The sequence below is a fragment of the Drosophila teissieri genome, chromosome 2R (genome assembly GCF_016746235.2).
Source record: "Drosophila teissieri strain GT53w chromosome 2R, Prin_Dtei_1.1, whole genome shotgun sequence".
In the NCBI taxonomy this organism is placed as follows: Eukaryota; Metazoa; Arthropoda; class Insecta; order Diptera; family Drosophilidae; genus Drosophila; species Drosophila teissieri.
Window position 1 is genome coordinate 15,352,174 of NC_053030.1, and position 14,800 is coordinate 15,366,973.

A 14,800-nucleotide genomic window follows, 5' to 3' on the forward strand; every position below is an offset into this window, starting at 1 on the left:
TATTCCTCAGCCAGCAGCACTGCAGAGTATATTTATAATTGCTCAGTGCGTTTTAGGTGGGTAGAGGCACAACAAGCCACGGCACCGTTGGCAAAATCACTAAATCACTTTGCTCGCCACGCAACAGACGTAATCGATGCAAGAATTTGGCGAAAATATTCAGCAGGCTCACGATGAGAAGCTGGGCAGGTATGTTCAAACAGCTTTCCAAAGCAAGAATTAACTTATATTCTTGTGCAGGCATCTGGTGGCTAGTATAAGCATCGAACCGGGAGATACTATATTGGAGGAGCGACCCTTGCTGGTAGCCCCGCACTGGGAATGCCACCAGCTTAAGTGCGCCCAGTGCCTTCAGGAATCCTATGTGATATGCCGAAGGTGTCAGGTATTTCCCCTTTGCATGGACTGCAGCCAGCATAATGAGTTCGAGTGCGAGTTTTTCGCCAGCGGGGCGGGGAAAGCCCTCTGCAAGGATATTCTGGTTAAGAACTTTGGCATATGTGGCCTTCTAAAGCTACTCCTTTTGCTGGAGAATCCCAATACGCAAGCAGATTGTCAAATGCTCATTGATGTTCCCATAAATCTGAGTGATTACCGCGACGGAGAAGGAATGTGGCAAGAGCACGAGGAGCTATTGGTGCGTCCTTTAATGGAGAGTGGCCTAGTGGACAGTCTACCCACTCAGCAGTTGACTTCGGATGTACTTCACGCTCACTGCATACGTATCGACAGTAATTCCTTCGAGGTGACCGCCAAGGATGGTGATACGTTGAAGGGAGTTTTCGTTTGGGGTGCTACCTTGCCGCATCACTGCGTTCCGAACACGGTGGTCGCATTGGATGAACAGTTCAACATGAAGCTATATGCGGCAGTTCCCCTGCAGCCTGGCGACATTATATACAATTCCTACACCAATCCGCTGATGGGCACCAGTCAGAGACAACACCAACTGCGTCTAAGTAGGAGACTGGAGTGTACCTGCTCGCGCTGCCTGGATCCAACTGAGATGGGCACCCACATGAGCAGCTTGAAGTGCAAGGAATGCGGCGGATTTTCAGTTTGCGAGATTGATTCAAATGGAAAACTGGGAGACTGGCGCTGCCCGGATTGTAAAGCCCTGCTAACCGCGGCCGAAGTCCACGAACTACAGGCCGAAGTTGGATCAGCTTTGGTAGACGCCATGGGTGACCTACAGGTCTATGAAGCTTTGCTGACCCAGTACGGGCCACTGCTCCATCCCAATCATTTCATGCTGCTGGATATCAAGCAGAACATTGCCAGTATTCTGCGAGCGGCCGCATTAATGAACTCCATGGACCAGCCGTGCAAGAAACTTCTCGCCCGCCGGGTGGAACTCTGCTCCGACTTACTGCCCGTCTGTCGGGCTGTGGTTCCAGGCATCTCCAAGTTGTATGCCATTGGTCTGTTTGAGTATTTGCTGGCCTTGGTGGAGCTTGTGGAATTGCAATTCGCCGAAAGTGATCTGAACAAAAAGGAATATGTGGTGAGTAAAATAAATACGTTGAAAATTGAATTCAAGTATATCCCATTTTTAAAATTGAAATTATTAAATACGTATTATTTACAGGCTCATTTAAGGACCGCAAGTCTGGTGGCCACGGAAGCAATGGACCTACTTCGCTTTGAGCCCGAAAACTCGGCAGAAGGCTATCTTATGGACCGGATTTCGATGGAGCTGGAGCGTATTGAGTCCGATTTGAAGAAATACGGCAGATAGTATACCCACGTTAGGTATCATGTATTCGCTTTGTGCCACTGCTGTGGCGATTTTAAATTTAAAACAAATTTGATTAGTGGAAGGGAAGCGAACACAATGCGCTCCCTTCAGTTGTTGCCACTTTTACGTTGTGCACCGGCGACATGGTTCAACGTTTGGCTGGGTGGGGGAATCATTGACCAAGAAATAAATAAAGAATTGTCGTTCAATTAAAAATAAGTTGCCAGCATGGCGCTGGTTGTGTTGTCAGTATGCCAAAGGTAGCCAAAGGGAACGGGAACAGAGAATGGCCGCAGTAACCGACGATTTTGCAAGGAAGTGCGAGATAAAGCAGAATGACACGCTGGGCAGGTGGGTGCATCTATAACACATTTCATATATTTAACCCCTATGGGTTATCTTTCCTTGAAGATTTGTGGTTGCCCTCTGTAATCTTCGGGCTGGCGAGACTCTGCTGCTGGAGAATCCCATCGTAGTCTTACCCCAAAGCGGTGATAGACGCTGCTCCAAGTGCTTTAAACTAACCCAGAGTTTTTGTAGGTAGGTGGACTCCATACAAATTTGACATCCATTTACGAGTCTTATGTAAACCCTTTAGAAAGTGCCGTCTTTTGGCTTTGTGTGAAGATTGCTCGGATCATGATGAACGCGATTGCCGAAGGCTTGCTGAAATGAATTTGTCCAACGACCAGGTGGAGCTGCTCCAGAGAAAGGAGCACACCGAAATCCAGTCAGTTCTGAATTGTCTGCTGTTAAGAGAGCACGAGGAAACCCTGCCCTTGTACGAGGAAATGTCCCAAATGGACTCCCAACTGGCGACTAGAAGGGGCACAGATATCTGGAAAAACTACCAGGAGCACGCATTTGCTCCTCTAGATTCTGGTGGAGTGCTGAAACAACTACGAGGCTCGGCGGATGAGGATCTAGTGCAGGGCCTGCTCGGCATCCTGGACGTAAATGCCTACGAGATAAGGGCTCCGGAGTCGGGTGGCGCCATGAGAGGACTGTATCGTAGGGCGGGACTCTTTGCGCACAGCTGCATGCCCAACCTGGTCATCTCAATCGATGACGAGCGTCGTATAAAGGTCTACGCCAATCGGTTTATAGCCGCCGGAGAGATCCTTTACAATTGCTACACCAATGTGCTCCTGGGCACCGAGGAGCGACACCAAATTCTAAAGGAGGGCAAGTGCTTTGACTGCACCTGTCCGAGATGCCAGGATCCCACCGAGCTGGGAACACACATGAGCAGTTTCATGTGCAGCCACTGCTCCTGCACGGGTGGCTACATAGTCCGTCAGCCGGATACGGGAATTTGGCAGTGCCTTCTAAATCCGGAGCATACACTGAAACAGGAGTTTGTAGCGAATATGCTGGAGCGGGCTAAAGAGGAGATATTCCACGCAAGGGATGATATTTACCGGCTGGAGCTCCTCTTGGCCAAGCTGAGTCGCCTTCTGCATCGAAATCATTTCCTAATGCTTGACCTAAAGCAAAATATCGCTTCTATATTGCGTCAGATCCTTCAAAACATGGCAACCCGACCAAATAAGAAGGTCTATGAGCGGAAAATTCGTTTGTGCCAGGAGATATTATTGGTACTTAAGGTCGTAACCCCTGGAATCTCCAGATTAAAGGCTATCGCCCTCTATGAACTGGCCAACACTCAAGCCGAATTGGCCAGAAAAATGTATACTGAGATGGAGCATAGTGCCAATGACCTTCTGGTGGGAATTTCCTGGATTTATTTCTTAATATTACCTTAATGACATTTTTTTCCAGGCGGAATTGGAACGAGTTGAGGTCATGCTGCGGGAGTCCCTGCGAATGCTTCTATTTGAGCCACTGGCCACTCCAGAGGGTCAGCTGACGCGATCCATGCTCCGAGAGCTGAAGGAGCTGCAGGATGATATAAAAAATCTTCGAGAATCGGATGACGATGTGGTAAATCAATAAGATCTACGAGCTTTCAGTTTTTGAATTCAGTAAGCATTATTGCCAAGGTGTAACTAATGAATTAATAATGGCGACAGCATTCTACTTTTTGATTCAAAATTTTAATCGGAAACAGGATATTACTTAAAGTCAAATAAAAGTTTGTCAAAAGTAATCAACAAAAAGTTACAAGCAACTAGTTTGCTTCAGTTATTACTAAAACTACATGAGCTTTATTAGATTCTAAAATCTCCATAATTAGGATTTGCACAATGACGTATTACTTGAGTTTAAATTAGATTTAAATTCGATAACTTATATTGAGCTTGTTGTTCGATTAACCGCAAGCTTGCTGTTATCGTTTCATTTACCGCTTTTGCAACACTAATAAGTTTATTTATTGTTATTTATCTTTTTTTGCATTAAACAATAAAAGCTCAGCTAGACAAAAGAGTTAACCGTGGAATTTTCGACATTTCCAAATAAATAACACAAGGAAGCTGCTAAATTAAGGAAACAGCTGATGACTGATAATACAGATGGGGTATGCACCGCGAATAAGGGATAAAACAACCCTCAAGTGGGAAAAAACGAGGGTTTGCTGCTCAGTTGCGATTTGCATGTGCCGTGGAGATAAGGTGCTTCTCTGCGCCGCTTGATTCTGCGACAGCAAAAGAAATTCCCAACCGTGGAGCAACAACAAATGCTGCAATATATACATCACTAGCCGCGTCCCCGCACCGCTGCCTCCACCCCCACAAAGGCCGTAATGTGTTGGACGTTGTGAAATAGTAATACTCACCATTCTACATCGACATTCGTCATCCGGAAGCGCGGAACCGTGGAAATCACCCTTTAGGATGGCCCTCGCCAGTGCCGCCGCCGCCCTCTTGAAGGGTTCCCAGACGCCTCTGCAGCAGCTCCTGGAGGACATCAACTTCCAGCGCACCAAGGAGATGCGCCAGCTGCTCAAGGATGGTGGGTATAGCCCTAATCCGGACTTCGGAGCTCCCCGATTCGGTCCAAATAGCAGGGAAAATTTGTCTACATTTGCACTTTATCGATTTGTACCACGGGGCAACCCCTAAGGATGTGTGTGCTTGTGTTTGTGCCCTGCTGCGCCTGTGTGTATGCGTGCCTTTTCCGCCCCACTTTTGGCCAACCTCTTTGTTTTCCTTTACATAAGCGGCTTTTACTTTTATCGGCCCAAAGGGAAGTATGGGAAAACCGCAAACAGCTGTTCACCTGTCGGTCAACATCAGCATCCCCCAGTTCCCCACAAGTCCTCGAAATCCGTAGGATTGGGCTGAAGTATAAGGTTCCTAGAACTATGAATGAAAAAAGAATTTCAATTCTATTACTTTTCTTTAATTTGTATCTAATAGTTAAATATTTGATGGTAATGGAATGGAATCTGGGTATTAATTCGTTCCACTTCTTTCTGGTGTACTATTATATTGTTTATATTCGAGAGCCTTAGCAACGCTTTTGGTCTTAATAATTCTATATTACAAATTATATAATACACTTAAGCACATGCATATATACTTCCATCTTATTTGATTTCATAACTGAAGGTTACAAAAAGTTTAGTTTTCTATAATCAAACTACACTTTAACCATGTCTTTTAGATGGCGGTTTCGTGGTCCTACAGGGCACCACCTACTGGACGGACCTGTTCGTGCGCCATTTCCTCTTCCAGACAGAGCCCGTGCACAGCATCGACTCTGACGACTTGCTCTTCTTCGTGCGCAAAAAGCACGTGAAGAGCTCCTCACGCCACATGCCAAAATTTGAGGTAAGCATCAGGAATAACTACAAAAACCAATTGAACATATTGTATTCTTTAAACAGACTGAGGTGGAGGTATTCCGCAAGGACTCGCGCAAGCTGCCCATCGGCGATCCCGATGTGGACTGGGAGGAGACGGTTTATCTCAACATGGTCATTCATCAGTTCGATTACACGTTGACACTGGCCATTTGTACCAGGACGTCACCAAAGGAGCTGCAAGTGCTGAGGAGGCATTCGCAAAGGGTCTACGCAAGTCCCAGTCGTCGGAAGATGGACACCAAGGGCGAGGGCGAGGAGATCACGTATCCGCACATCTGCTTCATGGTCGATAATTTCGACGAGGTGTTTAGCGACATTTTGGTGCGCGACGGGGAGATGGTGTGCGTCGAGCTGGTGGCCAACGACAAAGATGGAGCAGTTCAAGGGGTCATCTTCTTGGGGTCCATACGCTATGATGCCTTGAAAAAGGTGTACGATGCCAGGGTATGAGCAATACGAAATGCGCTCTGTTTTTCGTGTCCTAACTTGTACCTATCGCTTCATAGCAATCCAGTCTGAGTTCCAAGGTGGCGCAACGCATGTCCTTTGGCCTGTTCAGCAGTGGAGCTGGTGTCCAAACGCGCTGTGAGTTTGTCCGGATGAAGGGACCTCAGGGAAAGGGCCACGCCGAGATGGCGGTGACCAAGCCAAAAGGATCCGGTGTGGAGACACCCACCAGCGAGCCAGGATTCTGTGCCACGGACATGTGGGACGAGTGGGAGGAGGAGAACGACGACTATTGCACCTATCGACATCAGCGACGACTCAGCGATCCGAGCGCCAATCTCAATAACTTCTCACGCTACGGGTGGCGTACGAAGAACTCGAATAACCAGGATATGGTGGGCAGTGGCACCAGTCCCAGTGTGGGCGCCAAGGCGCGATCGGAGAACGAGGGACTGGACTCGCTGGCTAGCGAGGTGTCAGAAATCGAGGCTGGAGATTTGCGCGACGGTCAGTTTGAACATTTACTTCTTTATCCTTGTTTCCTCTTCATTTGAGCATCCTTTAGTTGCATGATATTTAGAATTGTATTACTGCTTAAAGTTGTTGCCGTAGTTAATGCTGCTTTTCCGCTTGCTCCTTTCATTTTCGTTCATACTCCTGATTTACTTCTCGTAATGTGTTGTCGTTCCATTGATTTTCCTTTTACAACTTCCAACTATCAAATTTATATATATACTTTAAGTGTGCCCCCAAAAACGACTCCAGAGTATATATATAAAGAGAACACCAGACATTGCCGAGAAAGCAGGACAAAAAATACACTAAGGACAACCAAAATTATATTCCGTTTGGCTTTTAGTTTGACACTGGATTTTGGTTTAAACGGGTATCGTTCACCACATTCCGCAGTCCCGACCATTTTCCCAATTCCCAATTCCCTTTAGAAATTGTTTGGTGGCTTGACTGTATATTCATTAGACATCCATCCACATGGTATCGATCGATCCCCTAGTTTTTATTTGTGTTTCCCTATTCTGGCTTATTATTTCCACTGCTTTCTGTTGCCAATTACCGATTAAGTTGCTTGGGCCGATCCTCGGTTGTACATGTGTGTCAATGTATATGCTTTTAAAACGCCAAAAACCGATCTATCTACTTGTAGATCAGCAACGTCCTGCTTTCTCGGCCTCTGCGGCAAAACTGCACCCAAATCCGAACTGCGAGACACACAAACTCGCGACTGGTGACCAAGAAAAGTTGCCCCAAGAATCTCCCAATGAGGGAACTTCCTCCGCTCCAGCGGGAGCCGCTGTTCCTGCTGTTACTCCGCCCCCATTGAGTGCCGCCGTGGAGGTCACAGTTGCCGGCGACAACAGCGGTACTGGACAAAGCTCAACCACGGGCTGCAATTGCTTTGGTGGCAAAAAGTGTAAGAAGCGCTGGGCGTCGGCCAAGAACACGGACACCCCGGAAATGTCCGAGGTATACTGCCCCAGTTGCGAGGATCCGTCCAACGAGTCGCCCGCCTGTCTGGCCAAGATGCCCGACAAGCGGCCCACCCGTCTCAAGCCCAAGAGCAGCATCCTGAGTGTGGAGAGCGAGTTGCTCGTGGGCAAAAGAAGCAGTTTCCGGCTACCATCGGAGACCAAACGCAAGCAACAGGGCGGAAGCATTACGAGGAGTGCCTCCCTGAGTGCCGCTGATCGCAGGACCAGTCTCCCGGTGGCCACCAAAAGGATCATACCTCCAAGACTGCGCACGGCCAAAGCCAAGGATCTCGAGAAGGACAAGGAGAAGGAAAAGGATAAAAACAAGGAGAACGACAAGAAGTCTTCAAATCAGAAGGTCAACGGTTCAGCGACCAACTTCCTGGCCAAGATGTCGCCCAAGCGGCTTAAAGCCGGCAAAGAGAAGGACAAGGACAAATGTGGCGACAAGGAGAAGGAAAAGGATAAAGGCAAAGCGATTGATGCGGCTAAGAAGAAAGCTGTTAATAATAACAATCCAAGGCCCGACACTTCCAAAACGGAGGAGTACGAGATCGCCGATGATGCTACCTCCCTGAATGGAAGTGAATCTGAAGCAGTTGGAGCTGCCAAGATGGTCATCCTAAGTGAGAGCGACAGCAAGCTGATGATTAGTGTGCGTGGACGAGAAGAGCTGCCGGTGGTGGATTCTCCCAAGAACCCACCAAAACGTTTTGAAAAGTGTGTCGGCTTGCCAGTGGAGCCGGAGAATCATCCGCTGCAGCCGGACGAGAACAATGAGAACGAGCAGAGCGATATCACAAACGTGATATCGCCCACGGAACTTACACCCATGCTGGATGTGGCCAATGGCAATGAGCATGTCACCAGTGCTACTCTTCCGAGAACAGCCAAGCAAGCTCACGTCAGCAAGATGCTGCATTTGGTGCCCAAGCGCCGAACACCCGATGGCACTAACATCTACTATTGGTGCGATGTGCCCAAAAAGGCAATAAAAGGTTATTTCCTAGGCTTTATTTCAACTTCAATTGATATTCTGTAACGCATGTACTTAGATCTTAATAATTCTAACTGACATAAACTGATGTTGTGTGCCTTATATACTTTTAGAGCTCGACGATGGCGCTTATAATCCCCTGTGGACTAGTCGAGGCTTCACGCAATCTTTTCATTTCTGGAAGGAGAATAGAAGACAGCAGTCAACGCCGCTCAATGCATTCCTCACTTATGTGACACTGCCCTGGTGGAGCATTGCAAAAGGTGAGATACTTGAAGACACGATTAAAAACATTCGTCAATCTTATGTAAAATACTCTTTTAGATCTCTTGGATCACCGGGAAACGCCTATTCTGACCTTTTAGTATTAACTTAATCTGCAATTGTGATTTATATGCTTTATAGTTCTCTCGTGTATTCCCTATTTATCGATCGAATGCCAACTGTGTGATCAGTCCCAGTTTGATTTATCAGTATAGTTGCTATGTTCTCGACCAATGTTGAGTTTCCTAAGGCGCAACCTCACGAATCATACTATTTCGTGAGCGGAAAGCAAACCTACAAATTTATGAACTACAAACTACGATAGTGAACTCTGTTACCGATGATATGGAAATATATAATTGTAATATTATTTGTAAATTGTACGGCAACATTTATACCACGAAATATATAAAGAATAGAAAAGACACGAGACGAAATAGAATTTATTCAAGAAGTCAATGGATGAAAGTCAAGACCATCTCACGAGTAATACTGTAATCAGAGTTCCCGAAGCATCCGACATCGGGTCGCCGTTCGACTTAAAGATACGTCTATCGCCTCTCCGGCTTGATTAGTCTGTTTTTGAGTCTCGCCTGAAACGGTCGTGTCTGCAGTTGAGCTTGGTAATCGAGTCAAGTGATAACGCGGGAAATAAAGCACTGGAGATGGGGCAATCGCTGCCGCTGCTCATCCGCCTGGTCGTTGTGATTTGGCTGACAATTAGTACGGTCACCGCATGTCCCCGGGCGCCCACCCACTTGAACCATGGTCGACGCACACGCGGCGACAATGGATACAAATTAATTGTGGCCGATGGACCCAACGGATATGTGCCTGGAAAGACATATAATTGTAAGTCGGGAAGGTAGCTAGCTGGTTTCGTAATCATCGGGGTCACTTGAGAACTAAAAACAAAAGCCATCGAGGTGATAACAGAATCCAGAGCAGATGGTGGTCGGGTCCATCGTGTCAGTGCAGTTGCTATTATGATAATGCTTTATGTATCAACACGTACTTAATCTTACTGTGATGATGAAGAAACTGAAAAGTATTTAGTTTACAAAACATGCCGATTTATTAGAAAATTTTAATCCAAATCAAATTGTAATGTTTTTACAAAAATTGGTTTTAACATTTTCTGGAATCCTCTTTTACAAATACATAACTTTATGTAGTGTTTGAAAAATATAATTATAACTAATGGCACATTGTTGCTTAAGGATGAACGGTTCGCAAATGCTTATCATAGTGTCCCTGGTACTTAAATGCTTTAACGCATTTTGTGCACTGATACCGAGCTTGTTGAGAAACCAAATGCCTTATGTAGTCTTCGTTTAGGGTAAAAATATCGTCACAACACTTACAGAAGTAGGCAAAACTAACAGGTAAAAACGAGAATAGCTTTAAAGTATATCGGGCAGTTTCCGAAATGGTATCCAAGACAATATATTTGGTATATATATTGTAATGCCAAACAGAAATCTGATTAATAATGCTTTTTATAGCGCTGTTAGCCAGGTTGCATCCCATTGTCTCGTTAACTTCTCTAGTTAAAGCGAACATTTTCTGCGAAATATGTTGCGGTTTCCCTGGCGGAACAATTTTCCTATAATTCCATATAGAATCATACTTCCTGTAGATTTTGCTAAATTGATCAGCCTTTTCTCGCATCGTTTCTAACTCGTCTAGCAATAATGTATCCTCGATCTGTTTATCTGAGATTGCCGGCAACTAAAAAGGATTAAGAAATGAGATGTGAAATGTGCAATGATTCGTATCAAGTGCTTACTCCAACGACTTTTAATATTTCGCAGTTGCTAATGGTTGCCATTTTGTTTAAACGAATATTTCCGGTGGAGCAGGGGTCCTCCTTTTTTAGTGCGATGAAATTTTCCATCTTTAATTTTCGATTCTTTGTGCTATTGAACTCAGAAGCAAAACATTTAGTTTTCTCATTAGCTCGTATTTGAGTTTTGCCTGGACTAGATTTGACATTGGAGGTCTGCACCCGTTTTACAATAATAGGGTTTACCCTGGATTTTGTTATTTTTACACTTTTGTTGGGACTGCCTTCATTTTTCATCCATTCGCCACGCTTTTTAAAAAACTTTTTAGGTTTATCTTTTGGCAGATTTTGGGCGTTGTACAAACGCCTCGTGTTATTCTCGCCTGGGGCATTGACATCCTCTTCTTTCTTTGTAGTAGTTGAAGTTTCAGGCAATACAGGTGGTGGAAAAACCTCTATTTGGGTTATTTCTATAGGGAATGATTTCGTTTCTTTTGGTACTTGACTAGCTGCTTTGGAGATATGGTAAATTTCATGTATCCCACTTGAACCGGAATGAGCCTGAGCTTGCTGACTAGGTAAAATGGGCTTTGGTGCACAGTTCAGTAGCTTAGGCAGGGTAGGTGTGGTTTTCTTTGCGGCATAGTTGCCGTGTGCCAGTAAGACGTTTGCCTCTGTTAAAGAAGACTTTCGCACACTTAAATTAGATGAGCTCGGTATGGGTTTGTTCGGAGTTTCAAAACATATGCCAGGTATGTTAGCTTCTTGGATGGGCTCAGTTATAGCTTTGCAGTTGGGCTCACTAGGTTTCATTTGCTTTGCAGACAAATCGCTGTCAATAACTCGTAGGATGCGGTTCTTTATCATGCTCATTCGCTTTCTCGAAGTCCTTGCAATAGTGTGACTCTTCAGATTGCATATCCTCAGAGAACTGCTCTCGCTATTAGCCTTCTTGCGGGGTCCTTTGAATCCGCCATTTTCGGGTTTTGGTTCATTATTAATATGTTCCTTCTCTTTGGTTTGCAATACAATGTTTGTCACTTCTGCCAGAAGGTTTATTTCACTCTGACTGCCTTTTTGCTTAGCTGTGGGAAAGGTAATAAGCTAAGTGATACTCTAAATAAGATATGCCACCATATGCTTACATTTTACTGGGCTGTTGTCCGAATTATCCTCGGACCCTTCGATGTCTCTGGAATCCTCTGATTTCGCCAGTATTCTGGAGTCACTGCTGCTGCTGTTGTGCCCCACCGACTGGGCATCCTCCTGGGCTTCCTCCTGTTCACCAGACATCAGCTCCTCCACGCTGTACACATTGTGCTCCTTGGTGAAGTGCAGCACATCCGAATGGGCGCTCTGAAGGTGTCTCAAGAACTCCGGCAGTTGTGTAAAAAGGTCCCGGCAGAAGTGACAGTAAAGCGCAATCATACAGTCGGTGGTTGAGACCACCACATCGCCGCACTTTTCCAGACTGACGCACTGGCTCCCCGATAGCATGTCCAGAAACGTAGACATAATCAAAATCACAGAACTAAAAACTAAATAATATTAACAAATTACAATCGCGCGTCGTCTTAAAAGAGGGCTGAAAGAGCGAGATAACTATAGGTACTTTAATGTGTCGATTACAGTGCTAGAGATTATGGCATCGATTCCTGATAATCGATATGTAGTTTTTGTATCGAGATTTGAATTTGAAATATTTGGCAGTACTTCTACTTGGATCGCGGACTCACTTGAAAGTCCAGCATTTCACACACTTTACCATTGCTGCCGAGGCACACACTGGCGCTCGACGACCCCAGGCAGCTAGTCCCCGGCGAGTGGGTCGCTTCCAGCTGTTTAGTGACTCCCTGACCCAGTTCAATGACCGATGCGTGAACACTGTTTCCGAGGCGGACGACCTGCCCAAAACAGAAGTCCAGGTAATGTGGGTGGCCCCGGAGTCGGGCTCTGGCTGTGTGTCCTTGTCTGCAATGGTCTACGAGGGTCCGAGAGCCTGGTTCGCCGACGATGGCAACCTGTCCACCGTGATTTGTGAACGAAAGCCTGATGCAGCTGCTGCTCAAAAGGAATGCTGCGCCTGCGATGAAGCCAAATACAGCGTAAGTCAGGAAATACCGAGTATATTTTTGGGATCTCAAATTAATTTTCTTACCAATTCAGTTTGTTTTCGAGGGAATCTGGTCAAATGAAACCCACCCTAAGGATTATCCGTTCGCCATCTGGTTAACCCACTTCTCTGACGTGATAGGCGCCTCGCACGAGTCAAACTTCTCCTTTTGGGGCGAGAACCACATAGCCACCGCAGGATTCCGTTCTCTGGCAGAGTGGGGTTCGCCAAGTGCTCTGGAAACGGAGCTGCGGGCAAATGGTCCCAAGTTGCGCACTCTGATTAAGGCCGCTGGGTTGTGGTACCCGAACGTCAATCAGAACACCTCCTCCAAGTTCCGGGTGGATCGCAAGCACCCGAAGGTATCGCTAGTGTCCATGTTTGGTCCTTCCCCCGACTGGGTGGTGGGCATCAGTGGTCTGGATCTCTGTACTGAGGATTGCAGCTGGAAGGAGTCCATGGACTTTGATTTGTTTCCATGGGATGCGGGCACTGATAGCGGCATCTCTTATATGGTAATATTCAATAGATATTCCATCTACTAAATATTAAATGGATCTTTCTTGGTAGTCACCCAACTCGGAGACGCAACCTCCGGAAAGGATGTATCGCATCACCACAATGTATCCCGAGGATCCTAGGGCTCCATTTTATAATCCGAAGAGTCGTGAGATGACACCACTTGCTAGGCTGTACCTAAGACGTGAGAAGATTGTGTCCCGGAACTGCGATGACGAGTTCCTGCAGGCTCTTCAGCTGGAGGTGTCCGATGATGCAGAGGAGCAGGACACCAGAGGTAGGTTAGGTCCCCTTGAAACCAACATTCCCATCTAATCAATCGTTTTACAGCCGAGTGCCGAGTGAGCGACTTCTCCGCCTGGAGCCCTTGTTCCGTGAGCTGCGGCAAGGGAATCCGCATGCGCAGCAGGCAATACCTGTATCCCGCGGCGGCGGATCAGAACAAATGCACTCGCCAACTGGTGTCCAAGGAAATGTGCGTGGCCGCCATACCCGAATGTGCCGATGGCTCAGCCCCAGTTAAGGATCGTGACGATGATGAGGGCGAGAATCTGGCCAACTCGCAGTCCCTGGTGGGCAGCAATGGCGAGGGAGCCGGTCTATGCAAGACCTCGCCGTGGAGCGTGTGGTCCGAGTGCTCGGCCAGCTGTGGCATCGGTATCACCATGCGTACGCGCACCTTTGTCCATCATTTGGGACGCAAGCGATGCCCCCATATCACAGTAGTGGAGAAGAACAAGTGCATGCGGCCGGATTGTACGTACGAGCAGGTGGAACTCCCTGATCCGCAATGCCCCACCAGCCAGTGGAGCGACTGGAGTCCGTGCAGCTCGACCTGTGGCCGCGGAGGTACCATTCGCACTCGTGTGCTTCTGCTGGAGGCCGGACCCGATAAGGAGAACTGCACGCGACGCATGGAGCTGTACCAGCAGAAGGAGTGCGTCAATCCCACGGACTGCCACATAAACGCGGAACAGGCCAAGGACATCTGTGTACAGCCACCGGACGCGGGTCCCTGTCGGGGCAACTATATGCGGTATGCCTACGATCCTCAGGGTCAGCGTTGCGGCTCCTTTAGCTACGGAGGATGCCGTGGCAACCGGAACAACTTCCTCACGGAGAACGACTGCCTGAATACGTGCAACGTGCTTAGGTCACCTTATTCCTCAAGATCGGATCAGCCCAGGGCCTGCGTCTTGTCGGACTGGTCCGCCTGGTCATCTTGCAGCGTTAGCTGCGGAGACGGAGTCCTTGAGAGCCAACGCTACGTGGTCAGCGATCCCCAGAATGGCGGTCAGCCGTGCTCCAAGCGCCTGGTTAAGACACGTCCTTGCTCCATGCCGGCGTGCTAATGCGATTTTCGTTCATCACAATTTTCTAATTGTTACTCCTCTGGAGTCATTGAGATGACATTTTCTTAATAAAGTTTATCAAAGTAACTTGTAACAATTGTAGAATAAGATGGTTTTACTATCCCATTGTAGAAATTTATATATTTGAATTGTTGCCGAGGGCGCTGGAGGGGGAGGAGTGCTACAGGCACACATGGTATGCGGTCAGCGCTCTGGCCAGCGTAAGAATGCTGACTATGCAATTATGTTTGCTAGCCTCCAAGTGGATGCTCGCGTTAAGCTTGCACTTGGGCTGGACTGGTTATTGCAACCATTGCAACATTGCAAC

At 47.0% G+C, this 14,800-nt stretch overlaps 5 protein-coding genes across 6 annotated transcripts; 4 read left to right on the forward strand and 1 right to left on the reverse strand.

Annotated features, from left to right (window-relative positions):
- Positions 1–64: 64 nt before the first annotated feature.
- LOC122614225 (SET domain-containing protein SmydA-8) lies at positions 65–1,905 on the forward strand. Its single transcript, XM_043788755.1, has 3 exons — positions 65–189; positions 241–1,504; positions 1,589–1,905. The coding sequence occupies exons 1-3, from the start codon at positions 137–139 to the stop codon at positions 1,736–1,738; spliced, it is 1,467 nt and encodes a 488-aa protein (XP_043644690.1). The 5' UTR covers positions 65–136; the 3' UTR covers positions 1,739–1,905.
- A 94-nt stretch (positions 1,906–1,999) lies between these two features.
- LOC122612243 (SET domain-containing protein SmydA-8) lies at positions 2,000–4,046 on the forward strand. The gene is made up of 4 exons (XM_043785716.1): positions 2,000–2,089; positions 2,150–2,278; positions 2,337–3,465; positions 3,521–4,046. The coding sequence occupies exons 1-4, from the start codon at positions 2,025–2,027 to the stop codon at positions 3,692–3,694; spliced, it is 1,497 nt and encodes a 498-aa protein (XP_043641651.1). The 5' UTR covers positions 2,000–2,024; the 3' UTR covers positions 3,695–4,046.
- Positions 4,047–4,050: 4 nt separating this feature from the next.
- Positions 4,051–9,127, forward strand: LOC122612242 (uncharacterized protein KIAA0930 homolog). Of its 2 annotated transcripts, XM_043785714.1 has the most exons (7): positions 4,051–4,651; positions 5,306–5,472; positions 5,529–5,951; positions 6,014–6,461; positions 7,117–8,439; positions 8,552–8,701; positions 8,763–9,127. In XM_043785714.1, the coding sequence occupies exons 1-7, from the start codon at positions 4,534–4,536 to the stop codon at positions 8,801–8,803; spliced, it is 2,670 nt and encodes an 889-aa protein (XP_043641649.1). In that variant the 5' UTR covers positions 4,051–4,533; the 3' UTR covers positions 8,804–9,127. The 2 variants fall into 2 exon arrangements, with proteins under 2 accessions (XP_043641649.1, XP_043641650.1); XM_043785715.1 differs by lacking the exon at positions 7,117–8,439.
- Positions 9,128–9,289: 162 nt separating this feature from the next.
- LOC122612146 (spondin-1) lies at positions 9,290–14,566 on the forward strand. Its single transcript, XM_043785568.1, has 5 exons — positions 9,290–9,554; positions 12,199–12,593; positions 12,655–13,116; positions 13,172–13,397; positions 13,451–14,566. The coding sequence occupies exons 1-5, from the start codon at positions 9,368–9,370 to the stop codon at positions 14,470–14,472; spliced, it is 2,292 nt and encodes a 763-aa protein (XP_043641503.1). The 5' UTR covers positions 9,290–9,367; the 3' UTR covers positions 14,473–14,566.
- Positions 9,754–12,110, reverse strand: LOC122612147 (protein teflon). Its single transcript, XM_043785569.1, has 3 exons — positions 11,634–12,110; positions 10,492–11,573; positions 9,754–10,433 (listed from the first exon to the last, which is right to left on the reverse strand). The coding sequence occupies exons 1-3, from the start codon at positions 12,001–12,003 to the stop codon at positions 9,918–9,920; spliced, it is 1,968 nt and encodes a 655-aa protein (XP_043641504.1). The 5' UTR covers positions 12,004–12,110; the 3' UTR covers positions 9,754–9,917.
- Positions 14,567–14,800: the final 234 nt, after the last annotated feature.

Bases quoted from the DNA above. Each gene is read 5' to 3' on its own strand.
- LOC122614225 (XM_043788755.1), top strand. From the start codon at position 137: ATGCAAGAATTTGGCGAAAATATTCAGCAGGCTCACGATGAGAAGCTG. The intron at 190-240 runs GTATGTTCAAAC...ATTCTTGTGCAG, and splicing joins CACGATGAGAAGCTGGGCAG to GCATCTGGTGGCTAGTATAA. The intron at 1,505-1,588 runs GTGAGTAAAATA...TATTATTTACAG, and splicing joins TGAACAAAAAGGAATATGTG to GCTCATTTAAGGACCGCAAG.
- LOC122612243 (XM_043785716.1), top strand. From the start codon at position 2,025: ATGGCCGCAGTAACCGACGATTTTGCAAGGAAGTGCGAGATAAAGCAG. The intron at 2,279-2,336 runs GTAGGTGGACTC...TAAACCCTTTAG, and splicing joins CTAACCCAGAGTTTTTGTAG to AAAGTGCCGTCTTTTGGCTT. The intron at 3,466-3,520 runs GTGGGAATTTCC...ATTTTTTTCCAG, and splicing joins ATAGTGCCAATGACCTTCTG to GCGGAATTGGAACGAGTTGA.
- LOC122612242 (XM_043785714.1), top strand. From the start codon at position 4,534: ATGGCCCTCGCCAGTGCCGCCGCCGCCCTCTTGAAGGGTTCCCAGACG. The intron at 4,652-5,305 runs GTGGGTATAGCC...CATGTCTTTTAG, and splicing joins GCGCCAGCTGCTCAAGGATG to ATGGCGGTTTCGTGGTCCTA. The intron at 8,440-8,551 runs GTTATTTCCTAG...ATATACTTTTAG, and splicing joins GCCCAAAAAGGCAATAAAAG to AGCTCGACGATGGCGCTTAT.
- LOC122612146 (XM_043785568.1), top strand. From the start codon at position 9,368: ATGGGGCAATCGCTGCCGCTGCTCATCCGCCTGGTCGTTGTGATTTGG. The intron at 9,555-12,198 runs GTAAGTCGGGAA...AATATTTGGCAG, and splicing joins GCCTGGAAAGACATATAATT to TACTTCTACTTGGATCGCGG. The intron at 13,398-13,450 runs GTAGGTTAGGTC...ATCGTTTTACAG, and splicing joins AGAGGAGCAGGACACCAGAG to CCGAGTGCCGAGTGAGCGAC.
- LOC122612147 (XM_043785569.1), bottom strand. From the start codon at position 12,003: ATGTCTACGTTTCTGGACATGCTATCGGGGAGCCAGTGCGTCAGTCTG. The intron at 11,574-11,633 runs GTAAGCATATGG...CCTTTCCCACAG, and splicing joins GGACAACAGCCCAGTAAAAT to CTAAGCAAAAAGGCAGTCAG. The intron at 10,434-10,491 runs GTAAGCACTTGA...AATCCTTTTTAG, and splicing joins AAATATTAAAAGTCGTTGGA to TTGCCGGCAATCTCAGATAA.